The sequence below is a fragment of the Numenius arquata genome, chromosome 1 (assembly GCF_964106895.1).
Source record: "Numenius arquata chromosome 1, bNumArq3.hap1.1, whole genome shotgun sequence".
In the NCBI taxonomy this organism is placed as follows: Eukaryota; Metazoa; Chordata; class Aves; order Charadriiformes; family Scolopacidae; genus Numenius; species Numenius arquata.
In genome coordinates, this window is record NC_133576.1 from 140,337,224 (window position 1) to 140,355,259 (window position 18,036).

Consider the following 18,036-nt stretch of genomic DNA (forward strand, 5'->3'; position numbering starts at 1 on the left):
CCCGCCCTCGCCGCGCGAGCTGTTCGCTCCTGATTGGCCGCGCGCGGGGGCCGACGGGAGCAAAGGCCTCGCCCCCTCTTCTCCCGCCGCACTGCACGCTGGGAAGTGTAGTCCACCCGCCCTCTCGCGTTGCCATGGCGACGGCGCGGCGCGGAGGGGAGGCGGCGGCGGTGCGGGGCCTGCTCGGGGAGCGGGGGCGGCAGGGAGGTTGGGGCGGCCCCCGACCCGCGGGGTGAGGGCCGGGGAGCCCTCCTCGGCCGGGCCCCCTGGGTGTGGGGTCCGGGGAGGGTGAGGGGGAGACGTGTGTGGGGCCCCTCTGGGCTGTGGAGGACTGTGAACTCTATGGTCGCTGGGCTGTGAAGGGGTGTGTGAGGGGATGTAAGGGAATGTGAAGGGGATAGAGGGTATATATGAGGAGTGGGGGTGTCTGTAGTGTCTTGGGTGGGCGTGCGGGGGTGTATGTGTGTGGGAGGGTGCCCACGGGTGTCTGCGTGGGGTGTATGTGAGGGTGTTTGTGAGGGGTGTACATCGTTGTGGGCTGTTCACCAGCGTGGGGAGCGTGTGTGTAGGTGTTCGTGGGTGTGTGAGGGTGTTCGTGTGGGGATACATGGATGTGGGTGTCTGCCAGTGTGGGGAGTTTGTGTGTGGGTGTGTATGGGGTGTGTGAGGGTGTTTATGTGGGGTGTGCATCGTTGTGGGTGTTTGCCAGCGTGGTGAGCATGTGGGGGGGTTTCCGTGGGGTGTGCGTTGTTGGGGGTTGTCCATTCATGTGGGGAGTGTTTCTATGGGTGTCTGTGGGGTGTGTGAGGGAGTTTGTGGGTGTTTGTGTGGGGTATGCATGGGTGTTGGTGTTTTGGGGTGTTAAGGGCATGGGCTGTGTGTCGCGGAGGTGTAGCAAGGAGCGTGTGTAGTGTGTTTATGTGCTGGGTGTGTGGGTGGGGTGTATGTGTGTAGGAGTGGGGTGTGCAAGGGTGTTCGTGGGTGTTTTTGTGGGGGTGTGTATCAGTGTGAGGGTGTTTGAGGGTAGTGGGGGTCTATGGGTGCGTGTTGTGGGGGTGTAGTTACTGTAGCGTTGCTGTGCGGTGGTGAAACAGCACCTGTTGCAGGGGAGACTTACCCCAAATATCGGCACTGTGTGTGAACACCATAGTCCAGCCCTGCCGTAGTATGTCAGAGCGGTGTCCGAGTGTGGAGACACCATCAGATGGCACTGGGAGACCATCTCCTGCTGCTGGGGCACAGAACGAGAGCGACGCAGAGCCTTTAAAGTTTATTTCCAAGGTTTGGGGAGCGATGACCAGTGCAGTTCTTTTCCCAGAGCCTCCATGAGTGACAAGGGAAAGGAGACAGTGAAGGAAGAAGGAGGGGTAAAAGCGTAAATCCAGTGAGTCGTCATCCACACAGTCCGACTCACGCATGCGCCGGTGTCTGCGTTTTGCTATCTTGAGCTGGAAAATACTGCACGCGCTCCTGTCACCTCATTTACTTCTCCGTTTTAGGAGGCGAGGCTCCTCGTGTGTCCCTAACAGTGTTTCCTTTGCCTACAGGCTGACACTTCATTTGTGGCTGCCCTTGGGAAGAGCTGTTTAAAGCAAAGTAATGTTAGAGCCAATTAAAATTTTAACCTGTTTACTTTGTTTCCCACTCTCCCCAGGAACGCTACAGTCAAGATGGCTACAACAGGACTGTATAAAATGGGTGGTGAAAGCAAAATGGGTGATGAAAGCTTCCCTGCCAGGAACATTTTACGTGGAAGTAAAAAAGGTGACATTTCTTTGAGTGCTGCTGGTGAAGCCACCCTGCAGAATAATGTTGTGTCCGTAGGGGCGGGTCCACCAGACAGTTGTTGGGCCAGACAGAGGGTACATTCAGCTGTGGTTTCCTGAATCAACATCCCAGCTGATCACACAGATAACGGTTGATAACAGAACTTAAAGTGGTGCCCAGAAGGTTTTAACATTGTTTAAAACTTCATTGCAATGAAGAGGGCAGAATGTCTAGGGCCACTCGTTAAATGAGGACTCCGGCAGGCATCTCCACTTGATGGCAGGAGGGAAGCTTCAGACAGGCACGTGGATAACACAGTGTGGTTCTCCAGCAGCTCTTCTGAGCCAGAGCTTCTCCTTTTTCTCTGGGCTTTGAGAGTCCCATCCACAAAATGCTTAGAAATGGGCAGAAATGTCTTCTAACATCCGAGAAGTGGTGGAGAGGTCTACTAGGCTGAGGGGTCTGGAGCACAGAACCTTCTAGGAGAGGTTGAGGGTGCTGAGCTTGTTTTTCGTCTGGCCAAGAGGAGTCCAAGGGGAGATTGTGGCTTACAGCTACCTGAAGGACAGCCACAGACTCTTAACAGTGGGAGATGGCATAAAAATTAAGCCAAAAATTAAGCCAAAAACTAAGCCAAAAATTTCATCTTGGGAGGTTTAGGTTGAACGTTGGGAGAAACTTCTTTGCTGGGAGGAGGTGCAGCTCTGGGCCAGGTTACCCTGGGAGCTGGTGGAATCGCCAGACCAAGCCACGACTGACTGATCTAACGTTGCTGATGGTCCTGCTTTGGGTGGGAGGTTGGACTGGAGACCTCCAGAAGGCTCTTCCAGCCCACGTTTCCATGTCTGCAACCTATGGCTCTATTGCCACCTATAAAGGAGCACGTTTCTCCTCTTCTGTGGCTCTGGCTCTAGCTTTAATGTTCCTACCTTAAATTTATGGTCACCGAACATTTTATACTCCAGTATTTCCCCATGTAGGGGATTTTAAAATGGTGGATTCCAGTGTTGGGCTGAAACACCAGGTAGAGAGCAGTCACTTTGAGAAGGGCACGTTTGGAGGGTTGTGTGCTCACTATACCATCTCCTCTGCCTTGGTCTATCTTCGTGCCAGGGTCTGGGTGCTGGATGCTGGCACGCAGAGCTACCCCGAGGGCTTGGACTAAGAAAGGAACCACCGGGAAGACACCACAGCAGAGGAGAAAGCCCCCAGGATCTGCTTCCGTGGAAGAACATACTAAAGACAATGTTCTGGATGAGCCATTTCTGGTGAGCACAGATTTCCTCTGTTATTACCTAAACTTTTTGATAGCGCTTTGTGGAGCTGGGGAGATCCTGCTGGTGGGCAGACTCTGTAGCTGCCTCTCCCTCCCCATCTCCAGGCCACCTTCTCCCCCCTTCCCATGACTCAAAGCACCAGGTGAGGTCTGGTTTTGGGGCTCAGGTCTCAGGACATGACGTACAGGATTGCTGTAGGACTAACCATTTCTGTTTGTTTCTTTTTTTCCCCAGATGAAGCATCACTGTTTGAAGAACCCCTCTGACCTGTGCTGTGTGAACATAAGCAACCAAAATCTGGTCTCTGTGAGTATCAGAGACTCAAGAAGGACTAGGGAACTGCTTTAAAAGTTGAAAAATTTACCCTATCAGCACACAAGTGTCCAGAGATCAGAGAAAACACACGTTAAATGCAGGTATATTCCTTGCACAGGAAGATGAGCCACCCACTGTGGACAAGCTTGGATGATTTGTCCTACAAACTTTTGGATCATGTCTTCATAACCTAATGAACTCGGTCTTAATCAGGCACAGCCCCTCTTACATCCCCTCGCAAAGCGCTGTTCTTTGGGTTCAGGGATGTTTGGCCCAACTATGAAAGGAGTTCAGCTTCAGCTTGAGGAGCGACTTTTATTTGGGTCCGTGACTAACTTGCCACGCAAAGAGAAAATGAGCTTCTGCATGTTGGTTACCGAGGCAGCTGGGCATTTAACGGACACTCTGAGGAGTGCTCTCCATCGTCAGAAAAACAAATGAAGACCTAATTATGGGAAATACCGTGATTTAGGCATTCTGAGAAAAGGAGAGATCCGGTTGTTTCAGATCAGTTTAGGGCTGAAGTGGAATGATTTTTTTTTTTTTTTTTCTTCTGTATTTTTCAGGCTAAAGAAGATGATTTTGAGAAATTTGATTGTGTTGCTTTTATAAATGCTGCTGAGAACCTGCTGACTCTAGGTAAGGGATTGCATTACCAAAAAAATTAAATAGATGCTGCTTTTCAACCCAGGGAAGCTTCCACTTGTCTGAACAAAGGTCTAGAGCTTTACAAAGAGGTTTAAGATACACGTATCAGCACTTGTTTGCAGCATTGCTTTCTTCCTGTTACTGAGCTGAAATCCTTGCACTAATTCCCCCTTTGTACTAACGATAATTGTGTGCCACTGTGGTATCCTTTTCATTAGTAGAAAACAAAGCTCTTTACAAAGAAAATCCCTGTTTAATATATAGAACCACGGAATAATGAAACGGCTTGTCCCAGAGGCTCAGAAGGTTAATGGTAGAGCCGGGAGGTGAATCCAAATCCAGCGTCATGGGCTCAGTTAATTTGAAGAAGGAAAAAAGGAAATCCGTTTATAAATAGTAAAACATCTAAGCTAAATGTGCCATCAGTGCCTTCAAGCAATAATCCAATTTGGGGTGGGAGGAAATGCATGAAAGCAAACCAGATGTCCAAGGAGTAGGCTGGTGGGTCATCATGTTTTGTAGGGACAAACATCTATCTGAGCTGGCATTTTCTTTCAAACGCAGAATCATAGAATGGTTGGGGTTGGGAGGGACCTTAAAGATCATCGAGTTCCAACCCCCCTGCCATGGGCAGGGACATGGCACTGACAATACTAGTGCTGCTTGTTCTTCCTGGTTTTGGTCCATTCCAGACTAAGATAAGACATGGTTTGTTGTTTGTTCTGTTACTGTTGTTCCTCACTCGCTGGAGCGGTTCCTTTTCCACCCTTGCAGAACCGTTTCGGAAGTTTCCAGGACTGCGGGAACTGGAACTTTCCTTGAATGGACTAAGAAATCTGAAAATCACTGCTGGAGACTTCCTGCATTTGGAAGTAAGATGAGGGGGATCTGAGACCTTATTCATCTCCTCGCAACCATCATGCTGAAGCCTACGCATAGCGTTGATGCATGTCCCTGCAGTGGGAGTCCTCTGAAACTGCAGGGTCTTTCTCTATTCCTTCTTCCTTATGACTCTGGGATGTCCTTTCTGCTGTGTCTCTCAAGGACCTACACATCTTGCTTCTTCCTGCAGACTAATTCCTCACAGATCGCCTTTGCTCAGCCTCTTCCCACAGGACTCCTTGTTTCCACTGTGATGGGCTGCCCCGTTTGCTGGGGGATCCTGTCCCTGCAGTCACCTGTGTCATCCCTCACCTCCCTGATGCTGTGTGGTCACTGGCAGATCCCCATAGAATCATAGAATGGTCGAGATTGGAAGGGACCTTTCAGATCATTGAGTCCAACCATCAACCCAACACTGACAAACCCACCACTAACTCATGTCCCTCAGCACCACGTCTGCTCGGCTTTTAAATCCCTCCAGGGATGGTGACTCCACCACTGCCCTGGGCAGCCTCTGCCAAGGCTTGACAACCTTTTCAGTGTAAAATTTTTTTCTGATATCCATCCTAAACCTCCCCTGGCGTAACTTGAGGCCATTTCCTCTTGTCCCATTGCCTGTTCCTTGGGAGAAGAGACCGACCCCCCCCGGCTGCATCCTCCTTTCAGGGAGTTGGAGAGAGCGGGAAGGTCTCCCCTCAGCCTCCTTTTCTCCAGGCTGAACATCCCCAGCTCCCTCAGCCACTCCTCACAAGACTTGTGCTCCAGACCCCTCACCAGCTCCGTTGCCCTTCTCTGGACATGCTCCAGCATGCTCCATCTCATCCTCCTCCGAACCGTGCTCTACCTCTCTGCATCCCATCCTCCTCCTCTCTAAATAGTTCTCCACAGTTTCCCCAGCACTAGACACCTGCTCTAGTGGGAGGTGTCCCTGCCCACGGCAGGGGGGTTGGAACTAGATGATCTTTAAGGTCCCTTCCAACCCAAACCATTCTATGATTTTGTGATTCTGTGAACTTATGGGCTGCTTCTCTAACACAGCAAAGAAGTTAAATTGTTGTGGTTTTTTTCTTTAAAAAAGAGACAAAATGGATCCTAAGAACATTGATGGATCCTAAGATCCTAAGATCCTTTTTCCTAAGAAAAAGTTCTTTACCATGAGGGTGGTGGAACACTGGAACAGGTTGCCCAGGGAGGTGGTTGAGGCCCCTTCCCTTGAGATATTCAAGGTGAAGCTCGACGAGGCCCTGGGCAACCTGGTCTAGTTGGGGGTGTCCCTGCTGGCTGCGGGGAGGTCGGACTAGATGACCTTTGGAGGTCCCTTCTGGCCTGGAGCAATCTATGAATCTATGAATAACAAGCAGCTATGCCTGGGATGATGGCTCTAGTTGTCCTCTCCATCCAGCTTGGAATGTGTCTCTGCTACAGAGAGCTTAGGCTCTGCCTTGGCTGTACTGACCTTATCTAGGCTTGCTCTTTTCTAGGAGGTGTCCTTGCCTGGATTTCTCTCTCTCACTGTACATGCGGTTTCTGATTGCTCCTGGATATAAAGTTTTGTCTTAAAAGGCTTCTTTCTTCTTGTCTCATTCAAAGAATTGGTGGTGGCTCAGCTGTCAGCTCTGTACGCTCAGATCCTGGCCTCCCTCCTGCTTGTGGGCTTTGGAAGGTTCCCAAATCCATGAAGTTCTCCCATTTTTCTCCCATGCACTGTTGGTCACCCGCTCACGGTTTGTCTCAGTGACCACGTGCCCAGGTGATGAGGAACCAAATTTCTAAGGGTCATGAGGCCAGGGTTGATCTCGTCTGTCCCTGTATGCCTCTCTGTGAGCACCCCTGTCACTGGAAGGTGGGGATGGGACCCACCTAAATTCCCCTTCCTGCTATGCCCTGGTGGATTTCAGCTTCATCCTTGACCAGTGTCTGGAATCTCATTTGCTGGCAGCTTGGAGAAATAAACCCTGGGAAGCCTGATTGGAAATTCATATTAAAATGATTTCTAAAGTGCTATGAGCTCCTCCTGGGGAAATACAGCCGATTGTAATGCCCCAGCAAAGCTATTCCTGTTCACATATCCTAGAAACCCTTGTCCTTGCCCCCAGCAGGGTCTGCTCCCCGGCTTTCTCCTGCCTGTTGTCCTGTGTGTCACACGTGTGAGTGGGGAACCAGCCCTGAGCACTTCTGCCCAGGTTTTGGAGTCCCCCACTGTAAGTGAAGTCCCTGCAAGTCAGAGACCATCACAGCATCACCCTAGGGTGGGTGGTAGAATGACTGAAAGCCTCCTGTAAATATTTAATATCTACCTGGGGATTGTTTCTCCTGTTTCCTTCAGGATCTGGATCTCTCCTACAATAACTTGTCTCCCCAGGACGTTTGGACATTGGGAGATTTGTCCCAGCTCAAAGTCCTTCGCTTGACGGCCAACGGGCTTCGGTCCCTGCCTCCGGACCTGGCAGACTCCTGGGAGTAAGTGCACACAGCTTTGGTTTGGTGGGGAGCTGCTGGTGTGCCGATGGGATGCACTGGGCAAGCAGGGTGATGGAGCGGTGGGGCTGGCTGAGTGTGGGCAGCCTGGGATTTATCAGTGCGGGCAGCAGAGCTTTTCACTTGCAAACTGGAAGATCAAATAACCTAATGGTCGGTGCTGGGTGGCAGGGAAGAGTTATCCCAGCTCAGCCCCAGATGACCTAGGGTATCAGCACAGGAAGGACATGGAGCTGTTGGAGCGGGGCCAGAGGAGGCTACGGAGATGCTGGGAGGGCCAGAGCCCCTCTGCTGTGAGGACAGGCTGAGAGAGTTGGGGGGGTTCAGCCTGGAGAAGAGAAGGCTCCGGGGAGACCTTAGAGCCCCTTCTAGTCCCTAAAGGGGCTCCAGGAAAGCTGGGGAGGGACTCTTGATGAGGGAGGGGAGCCATAGGAGGAGGGGGAAGGGTTTGACACTGAAAGAGGGGAGATGGAGATGAGATGTGGGGAAGAACTTCTTTGCTGTGAGGGTGGTGAGACGCTGGCCCGGGTTGCCCCAAGAAGCTGTGGCTGCCCCATCCCTGGAGGGGTTCAAGGCCGGGTTGGAGGGGGCTTGGAGCAACCTGATCTGGTGGAAGGTGTCCCTGCCCATGGCAGGGGGTTAGAACAAGATGAGTTTTAAGGTCCCTTCCAACCCAAACCATTCCTATGATTCTATGATCTGCTGTAATCAGCAGCTAGAGAGGAACCTCTGGACACTGATTCAGCAGCCCCATCAGGTGGCCAAGCCACGTGAGTAGGATGTTATTTATTTGTCGTTAATTAGACCCTTCACTTATAGCTAAGCCACAGTCGCCAAGATATCCACGGTTTGCCGTGGTTGGAGATAAGATGCTGAGCTGGATGGTCGTTTGGACTGATTCAATTTAGCTGCTTTGAGTTAGGATATCAGTTTTCTATTAAAAGAATGAAAACAGCCCCAGCCCAGTCTCCTGGGGGATATATATTCCCCTGGTGACAGCAAATTATACGTTTTTCACCTGTCTTTGCTTGAGCGTATTATTAATGAGCCTCTTTGTATCCGCAGCTCTGCTCATTTAAGGTTTCCATCTCTGGAGGTCTTGTGGCTGGATGACAATCACCTGTCAGACCCGAGCATCTTTGCGAGCCTGTCTTATCTCCGCAGGTAAGGAAGCGCCTGGCAGCCGACGGCTACGGCTTTTGGGGGCTGGCAGCTGTCTCCGTCAGCTGTTGCACAGTAGCCAGGCTTCAAATGAAAACCAAAATCTTTGTGATTCACTCGGATACTTCCCCATTTAGTCCCTCTAGTGTTGCAAATGGGACTGAGGGGAAACAAACAGCCTGCTGGCCAAACCCAGCAGGTGGCTGGTAATTCTGCTCCTGCCTGGGTCTTTGTTGATCTCCGGGTTCTGATTTCAGAAATGGCAGTCGCTTTCTCCATTTTCCCTTCTTCATCCCAGATTCGCCCTTTATTTCAGCGCAGCAGCACTAGGAAAGGCTGCGGATCAGCTCCTTCTGTTTAATGTGGGCTTTTGTGTTTCAGCCAGAGAAGTCACCAGGAAGGGGGGGCTGTTCACATGCCCCTCAGCTGGGCTGTGCTGGGTTTGGGGACAGCAGAGACCTTCTGATGTTCCTCAGGTGCCTGCCTCCAGTGCCGCAAACTGGAAGTGGGTATCAGGTCTGGCTTGTTTCCTTGGCTTTGCCAAGACATTCCTGGAGGACACTGCACATTGTCTGTGTTGCTCCTGAGAGAGGAGGGGGAGTGGGAGAGGTTTAGGCATGAGACTGAAGGGCTGGAGGGCAGAGATTTGGGTACTCCCCCCTAAGCTGTCTTGTGGCCTTGGGCACGTGCATTGGTGACGTTATACTTCCATGGGAAGACGGAACATTGTTAGGGAATCCCAGTAGGACCGCAGCTCATCAGAGCCCTGCCAGGATGTCTCTTTGTCTTGTTAAATTCTCATCAAGAGGTGAACTGGGATCTAGGTGACCCTCAGGCTGGTGTGGGGGACCAACATCACACGTTTCAGGGGCAATGCTGGGCTGTGCCAACAACTGAGCCTGGAGCTGGGGTTTGGAGAGGAGGGGGAACAGGGCAGGGAGATGCGGGTGTCACGGATGCCTCCGCTCTGCTGCTGGGAAGCTCAGCAAGGAGGCAGGTCAAGGGCCAGGTCCCTGCTCTGCGGGCGCCGGGGCAAACAGATGGCCTGGTGCATACACTGGTGGAATTTCTCACGCATCTCCTCTTCCGATAGCCTGAGGGAGCTGAATCTGGACAAGAACAGGATTTCGGCTGTCCCTTACCTGCACCAAGCAGAGAGCAGGCAGTTCTTCCTCCACCCTGCGCTGGACGGTGACAGCTTCAGGGCAGAGTGGTACAAGACCCTGAGCAGCCTCTGGCAGCAATCCCAGCCACCGAAGCAGGAGGACACAAAGGTGCCAGCAGAGCTGGAAGAGAAGAAAGGACAGCTTGGACATGTCATGCTACAGAACAACAGGGAACCAGGCAGGACAGGTGAGCAGTGCCTGCCTCTTCCTGCCCACACCGAAACCGTGGGGCTCAGCTATGTCAGGGTGAGGATCTGCTGGATCTCACTAGTGAGTGAAGCATCTTGACAAAATGAAAACAGTGAGGGAGGGATACATAGAACCATTTTAGACATCTCAGCTAACCTGTACAGGAGCTTACTGGACACGAATCACCCTGAAGTAGACATCTGTCATGGTTCAAACAGAAGTGCCCCTTTCTCTCACCTGGAGTGAGTCCAGAGGAGGCCATGGAGATGCTGGGAGGGCTGGAGCCCCTCTGCTGTGAGGACAGGCTGAGAGAGTTAAGGGGGGGTTCAGCCTGGAGAAGAGAAGGCTCCGGGGAGGCCTTGAAGCCCCTTCCAGTCCCTAAAGGGGGCCTACAGGAGAGACGGGGAGGGACTCTTGATGAGGGAGGGGAGCCACAGGACGAGGGGGAAAAGACACTGAAAGAGGGGAGATTGAGATGAGATGTGGGGAAGAACTTCTTTGCTGTGAGGGTGGTGAGAGCCTGGCCCAGGTTGCCCAGAGAAGCTGTGGCTGCCCCATCCCTGGAGGGATTCAAGGCCAGGTTGGATGGGGCTTGGAGCAACCTGGTGTGGTGGGAGGTGTCCCTGCCCAGGGCAGGGCAGTGGAACTGGATGGTCTTCTTTCCAAGTCAAACCATTCTATGAGTCTATGACTTCTCCAGGGTAGCTTGCTCCAAAGGAGACACTGCATGTTGGCTGGGAGGAACACTGACAAAAATGGGGAAAAAATTGAGGTTAGGAAGTGGATTGCTGTGGATCCTGGACAGGCAGAGGGCAGGAAGGTTGTGTGAGTAGGTGGCCCATGCACAGGTCTGCGTTCCTGGGGTAGGTCAGCTCTCCCCTCTGGATGTCCTTACCAAAGTGTGATGCGTACACCATGCTGGGCCACACGATGGGATGGATCCAGAGATGGATCCAGAGACTGCCTCTTGTCTCCTTTGTGGACTGGGCTGCGATGGCGGCTGCTGGTGGGGCTCCTCCGAGCACTTCTCCTGTCCCCTGGCTCTCTGCAGCAGTCCGTGTTGTCAGGTGTTCATGGAGCAGGCACTGCGCCACTTTTGGTGCTGGCCTGGCGGTAGCAGCGCAATGTGGGAAAGGCCTCGTGCTCACGGGTGAGACTGCAACCCAAAATCTACCTGCGGGGAGCTCCTGGCTGCCCTGAGGCCAGCAGCAGGGTTTCTGCTGTGCTCAGGGTTGTGAACCTCACCTGGAGTGATCCTCCCTCACGTCTTGCCATGGAGCCAGATCCTGCCTGATGCTAATTTGCTTTTCCAGGGTAATTTCAAGCCTTACCATTGGGTTGCCCCAGTGCTCAGCTTCAGGTGCTACATGTAGAAACCCTAACTTTGCTTGTGTTTCGTTGCAGAGGTCATTTTTAATTCTGGCTCTCAGGAACACCCGGCGCTGGTAAGAACCACTGGCTGATCTGTACTTTGGGGTGTCAACTCCCAAACTTCCCTTCCCCGGGCCTCTCAACTGAGTTTCAATAAGCCCGTGGGTATGGCTGGGACTCTGGGTGCCTGCAAGGCTTGCAGTGAATATTGTCTCTCATCAGGGAGACCAGGAGCAAATTTTCCCATAGCCACAGGGAAAATAAGGGACCATGGAGCTTAAACTTATATCACTTCCAAATAAAAGCTGGGTCATCATTTGACTGTGTATCCTCCCTGCATGGGGAAGTGTGTTCTGTGGCTCAGGCAGGGACTGAAGCTCAGGAGCTGGGAGTTTATTCATTCTTAGCCCCTTTCCCCCCATTTTTATTTACATGATGCTCTTCAGAATCAAGTGTTTGAAGCCAAAGACCCTGGTTTTTATTAAAACTTCAGTTAGGGACTGAGCTTCAGAGATGCTGAGCACTTGGAGCATGTTCTAGTGTAACACATGCGTGATCCTGGAGAGCACAGATGCTTTCTCCTGAGCCCATGCACGTTTTCAGTGCTGGATGATGGAGTTTGGTGCATTTGACGTGACTCCCTGCGGGGCTCCCATAATAACGCAGATGCCAAAGCAAGCTGCCACAAGACAACCTCCGAAGTGGCTCTGAACCAAAAGCTCTCCAAATTATAGCCATGTTGGGGGCTCAAGAGGGTGGTATCCTGCCACTGGGTGTGTCTCCTGCCACCAGAGCCTCTGGAGTGGTGTCTCTGCTCACCCTCTTCCTCCTCTCTTTAAGGTTGTTCCCAGGGAAGGAGACCCATCTGACTCTAAGACTCTGCCGGCTCCTTCTACGTGCAGGGACATTTATACTCCCTTTCCTGAGCTGAAGCGCCTCAGCCTGGCCTTCAACAAGGTGATTTGGGTCCCGTGGCTCCAGATAAATGCAAAAATTCAGCTGCTTGAGCCCGGCCTTAGTTCCACGGGTGACACCCTTGGCTTTTAGCTGCCACTGCAGAATGGCACAGCTCTCCCAGGCTCCTGCATCCACCTGCCAGCCCAGGGGAATGCATCAGATATCCAGGATCTCTTGGGTGGGATAGGACACCTATTTTAGGCAGCTGAATTGCACCCAGCTTGTCTAAACCCTTACATATTTGGGGATTTAATCAGAGAATATATAAACAATTTCCCTCACCCTGGACTGATCCTTTGCTGGAGCTGCCCGGTGGATGGTGATGTCCCACTGGGGACTTTGCTGTTTTAGTGTCTGCTGATCCACACCAGGTTCTCAGTGTGCCCCAACGGACAAATAACATGCAACAACACTCAAGCTCCTCTTCCTGATGCTTTTGGCTCCTGCCCAGGGCTTAACTCATGCTGCTTCCCAGCCGGGTGAGCTGGCAGTGCCGAGTTACCTCTGCTCAGCTGAGGGGCATCCCCCTGGGAGGTGATGGGGCGGCTCTTCTTGCTTGCTAAGTGAGTTCTGCTGCCGTTCCCCCAGCTGTCATCGCCCTAGTTTAGATTGCTCCTCTGTGGGTGAGCTGGTTTCTGGCTGTAGTGCCCTGGCCAGGCTGTGGTTTGGACTGTGGGGTGGAGAAGCAGGACTTGCTGTAGAAAAATGTCCTGCCCCTCTACCTTGTGGCTCTTCTGAGCGTTGGAGGCGCCTCTCACTGCAGCAGGCAGGAGGGAGAGAGAAGCTCTGCCTCTGCCCTCAGAGCTGCTGGGCATCGCTGGTTAAGGGATGCCATCTCCCTCCTCTTCCTCCCCACTGCACGTACCTGCCCGGTGCAAGGGTCCCCGCGTGTCAGAGGAACATGCTTTGATGGGAGGGTTGGGATGAAACTCTAGAGCCTCTGGCGTGACTTAGTGCTTAGAGCAAACACTTTTATCTTGCAGATCGCGGACGAGACAGCTCTCTTACCCGTGGCTTTCTTCCTGTGCCTGAAGGAGCTGACGTTTCATGACAACCCTCTTACCACCACCCGTAGCGGTACAGTATGAGCCCGGCTCCGCGGGGGGACTCCTGCTTAGTCCCTCCTTTGCTAGTGCTAGTGTAGACTAGTAAATAAAACAGGTCAGGACTGCTCCTCTGGCCTCGGTGGGAAGTAGCCCAGTCCAGTGTGTATCCTTAGGGATAAAGCATCTCCTTACAAAACAGTGTGGCTTCTACTCTGGTCCCTGGGCAGTGCCATGCTCTGGGCTGAGCCTGGGGTTAGTTGGCATGGGCCAGAGTGTGCTGCCAGCGAAGGAGCGGGCCATGGGCTCTCCTGCAGCTCTGGTGAACCTCTGCTCTTCCAGGGCAGCCGCCTCTCCTGACCCAGCTCCTCCAGCACAATCTGGGGATTAAACTTGTCCGACAGAAGAACGTAGCTGTGGAGAGGCGACACTTCTCCATCCCTCTCAAAGCCAGCCGCAAGGTAAGGAGGGATGTGCCTCAGGAGCACGGGGTTTTCCTTCCCCAAGGTGGGGATGAAACCCTTGCTGCGATACTCGGGGCAGGATTGCCCAGGAACCGACTTGCTGGGGAGCATGGGAAGAGATGGTAGGACACATGGATCCCAGCAGGGTTGGAAGGATGGAGGAAGTTGGAAGGATGGATGGATGGATGGATGGATGGATGGATGGATGTTTGGAAGGATGGAAGAAGTGGTGCCCAGTGACAGGACAAGAAGAAATGGGCACAAGCTTGAATGTAAGAAGTTCCACCTAAACATGAGGAGAAACTTCTTTGCTTTGAGGGTCGCAGAGCACTGAAAGAGGCTGCCCAGAGAGGTGGTGGAGTCTCCTTCTCTGGAGACATTCAAAACCTGCCTGGACAAGTTCCTGTGGGACCTGCTCTGGGTGGACCTGCTCTGGCAGGGGGTTGGACTAGATGATCTCCAGAGGTCCCTTCCAACCCCATGTGATTCTGTGATTCTGTGAAAGGGTGGGAAGGATTGGAGATATTTTGCTCAGGATGAGGGTGGGGAGTCCCACCACCCCCTTATCACTGCCCCAAACAGGGTTTGTCACTGGGTTTTTGGGTTCAAAAGGCCCATCGGCCTTGACTGAGGGATCCTATAGGACAGAAGATGCTGCCAGGGTGTCCCTGGAGCTGGGGCTGCCCTGGAATTCCCTATCCCTCAACGATCAGCCCCCAGCTGCCAGACCTGACATTTACGGCAGCATGTTTGAACATCCATTGTGTTCTCTTCAGGTCACGTCGCATCTCCCCAAAGTCAAGAAGAGACCGCTGATGCTAGAAGTTCCTGCCAAGACCTTTCCTTGGAAACCGCTCCCAGCTGTGGTGGAAACTGCGAGAGATGTGCCACCTCTGAGTCCGGCCCAGCCGCTGCAGCCCATCAACTCCACAACCCCAGCACTGGAGGAAGGGGAAAGTGACTCCAGGCCTCCTCCTGGCCCAGCCGAGGAGGACATTCCATCCTTCTTCATGACGCAGGTGAGGCCAGGCTGTAAATTCAGGACTGCAGGGCTTGACCAGAAATGGTCCACAGATGAATCTTCATTTCCTAAGTGAATGAAATGTGCATGTGCTGTGGACACCAGTGGTTATAACCCTCCTTTGATTGCAAGGAGTTTAAGAAAGGAAGCACTAGCAAGAACCACAAATGCAACGTTGTGGCCAAGAACAAGAATTGGTGGCTATTTCACAGGGTGGCACAGGGCTGTGCTGGCTTTGGTGGGTAGCTCCAGCTGCAGGAGCTCATGAGTCCAGCATCGTCCCTGCAGCATCTGCTGGAAGACTCCCTCCTAGAGCTCACCAGGGCAGTTTTTTGACTTGATTTCCCTGAAAATCTTGGGATTATCAGGGAAAAAAAACAGTCTGCACTGAGATGGGGGTGGCCCCTCTCTCCCCTGTGCCTGGTTCTGCTGAGCAGAGATGGGATGAGGTGGTGGCTTGCATGGCTCGGTGCCACCGGGAGAGACCTCTGGCCACAGCAGGACAGGCTCTGCCTGACTCCATCAGCTTGACTGGTAAGAAAGGGCTGCTGTGAATTCCTTTATTTTGTTGCTTTGAGGTGGAGGATGTGCCCAGACCCCTGCTGAGACCTGTGGCAGAGGGCAGGCTGGAGAAGAGGAGTGAACAGAGGTGGGGAGGAATGTCTCAGGTGGTTCCAGAGCAATACAAAGGCTACGAGGAGCCACTCGGTGGAGATTTTATTGAGCCAGTTGGTGAGTGAAGATAGCAGAGGGCTCCTGCTTAGAAAAGATGATGAGCACTATGGTCCACCCTGACCAAGAAAGAATCATAGAATCATAGAATGATTAGAGTTGGAAGAGACCTTAAAGACCATCGAGTTCCAACTCCTCTGCCCTGGGCAGGGACACCTCCCACTAGACCAGGTTGCTCAAAGCCCCGTCCAGCCTGGCTTTGAAGAAGCAAGCAGCAAAGGCTTTTGTTGTCCCATTTTCCTTCTGGTTCACAGGGATGCAGAAGAACGTGCAGGGGCTGTACGACATCCCGAAGCCCCCCCGGGTTTACCGTGATGCCAAGCCACGACTGGACATTGTGCAGAAGTCCTACACACCTCAGAAGAAGGTAAAGCTCCAAAGGGAGACTGGTTGTGTCTGTATCTGGATCAACCCACATGTTTGGATGGATGCTGAGAGCTTGAGTGTGGCCCCAGTTCCCAATCTCCAGCACCTCCCTGTTCTCTCACCCTCGTGGCGTGGTGCATTCAGCCCCCACGGGAACCAGCCTGCAGGGATTGGGGGGCTGGTAAACAGCCCAGAGCCTTGCTAGCCCCTGGGCAGTTCCCCCCTGGGGGGGAACAGCTTGTCACCAACACCCTGAACAAAGCCAGCCCCTTCCCAAGGGAAGCAGAGGAAACGGCCTCCCAGCTGGGTCTGTGGGGTGGGTTGTAGTAGAATTACAGTCCCTGGATACACTGTGCTGCTCTGGGGTCACGAGAAGCTGATCCGGTGTTGTTCAATGCACCTATAATCTTCAGTCAGTGTTAAAACCCAAACAGCTTGGTCCAAAAAAAAGACTGTCTCGCCTACCTCATGCAGAAGCACGGGTAGTTTGGGAGAGGGGGCAGGAAAAGGAGGTGGAGCATCATCAGCCTGGAGGGTGGAGAGGAGGTTCTGCAGCCTCCTGGTCTTCCTTGCAGCGTGGGAGGATGCCCAGCCCTTCGGCCCGAAGGACAAAAGCAGAGGTTCTGGAAGGAATCCTGATGGCCATGAGAAACACCTCGACCATCACTGAAGTACCTTTGGGTATGTTCCTGCATTCCCAGACTCTCCTGTTGATAGCACCGCAGAGTCAGGGGCAGGATCCGAACATAAAGGTGTCCTTGAGCTGGTGGGACCCCGTGGTGCGGCTGAGTTGGGAATGAAGGTCCCTCCCATTGCAGCAGTGTCCCCCCATGTCCCTGCGGAGAGGACAAGGGCTTCGCCTGCTGAACACCTTCAGCCCACCACGAGGTTGGACCCCGATGCTCTGGCTACTGGTTAACGGAGGGGTAAATGCAACACAGGCGCTGCTGGGGTCCCTTGGACCCACAGCTGGATTGACCCCACCCCAAATCCAGCTGGTGGGAGAATGGCCTTGGAGTAAAAGTGGTTTTGCCCCCGAGAGGAAGCAGGACCCAGGTCTCAAGCAGGACCTGGCTACTCCCCGGTGCTTCTCCTTTTTCCTGCACTGACCCCTCATGACAGAAAAGACATTGAGGGGCTGGAGCTTGTCCAGAGAAGGGCAACGGAGCTGGTGAGGGGTCTGGAGCACAAGTCTTGTGAGGAGCGGCTGAGGGAGCTGGGGGTGTTCAGCCTGGAGAAAAGGAGGCTGAGGGGAGACCTTCTCACTCTCTCCAACTCCCTGAGAGTGTAGCCAAGGGGGGGGGGTCGGTCTCTTCTCCCAAGGAACAGGCGATGGGACAAGAGGAAATGGCCTCAAGTTGTGTCAGGGAAGGTTTAGGATGGATATTAGGAAAAATTTCTTCACTGAAAGGGTGATCAAGCCTTGGCAGAGGCTGCCCAGGGCAGTGGTGGAGTCACCATCCCTGGAGGGATTTCAAAGCCGGGCAGACGTGGTGCTGAGGGACATGGGTCAGTGGTGGGTTTGTCAGTGTTGGGTTGATGGTTGGACTCGATGATCTGAAAGGTCTCTTCCAACCTCGACCATTCTGTGGTTCTATGACCAGGGAAGAGCAGAGGAAGAGAGGCAAGAAATTAAGGCACTTTCTGCCACCTACAGTCAGAGCCACTGCCCAGGCTTAAACCCAGCACATCTTCACTCTTGAGTTGCTCCAGACCACCAGTACCTTTGCTTTTGGGGCTCCTGTGTTTCATGTGGGCACCAGGACAGAGCTGGATCCCCGCAGCCACCTTTGTGCCCCTGCCACAGTGACGTGCCCCCGTGCTGTGGGGATGGGAGAGAAACTGGGGCCGCTGGTGGGCAGAGGGATGGGAGGGAAGATCAGAAGATTGCAGCCGAGGCGCCGTCCCATCGCTCTTGCTCTCACCCCTGGCCTTTTCCAGTGTCTGTTTTGCAAAAGAGGAAATCCAACCCCAGGGCATACCGGGAGGCACGGAGGCTGATGGAGGAATTCCGGGAGGTGTTCGAGATCCTCGCCACAGCCGTAGGTGAGGAGATGGCCAAGCCGTTGGATGATGCGCAGGTGGTAAAAGCCCTTCTCGCAGAGGTAACATCCAAGCAGGAGAGCCCCGAAGAGCTACAGCTGCCAGAGAAGAGCGTGGCCAAGAAGGTGCCCAAAGTTTAGTCCGCAAAATAGCCAG

The 18,036-nt window shown here is 53.2% G+C and overlaps 1 protein-coding gene across 1 annotated transcript; it reads left to right on the forward strand.

Moving 5' to 3' along the window:
* Positions 1-134: 134 nt before the first annotated feature.
* Positions 135-18,020, forward strand: XRRA1 (X-ray radiation resistance associated 1). Its single transcript, XM_074150298.1, has 17 exons — positions 135-207; positions 2,881-3,035; positions 3,279-3,350; positions 3,926-3,998; positions 4,782-4,879; positions 7,216-7,349; positions 8,433-8,531; positions 9,622-9,881; positions 11,288-11,328; positions 12,095-12,211; positions 13,195-13,288; positions 13,597-13,715; positions 14,495-14,737; positions 15,318-15,471; positions 15,726-15,838; positions 16,413-16,518; positions 17,779-18,020. Exons 1-17 carry the CDS (start codon positions 135-137, stop codon positions 18,018-18,020), a joined length of 2,193 nt encoding a protein of 730 aa, XP_074006399.1.
* Positions 18,021-18,036: the final 16 nt, after the last annotated feature.

Coding starts and splice junctions, on each gene's coding strand:
- XRRA1 (XM_074150298.1), top strand. CDS start 135: ATGGCGACGGCGCGGCGCGGAGGGGAGGCGGCGGCGGTGCGGGGCCTG. Junction 12,212..13,194: donor TCAGCCTGGCCTTCAACAAG/GTGATTTGGGTC, acceptor TTTATCTTGCAG/ATCGCGGACGAGACAGCTCT. Junction 13,716..14,494: donor CTCTCAAAGCCAGCCGCAAG/GTAAGGAGGGAT, acceptor TGTTCTCTTCAG/GTCACGTCGCATCTCCCCAA.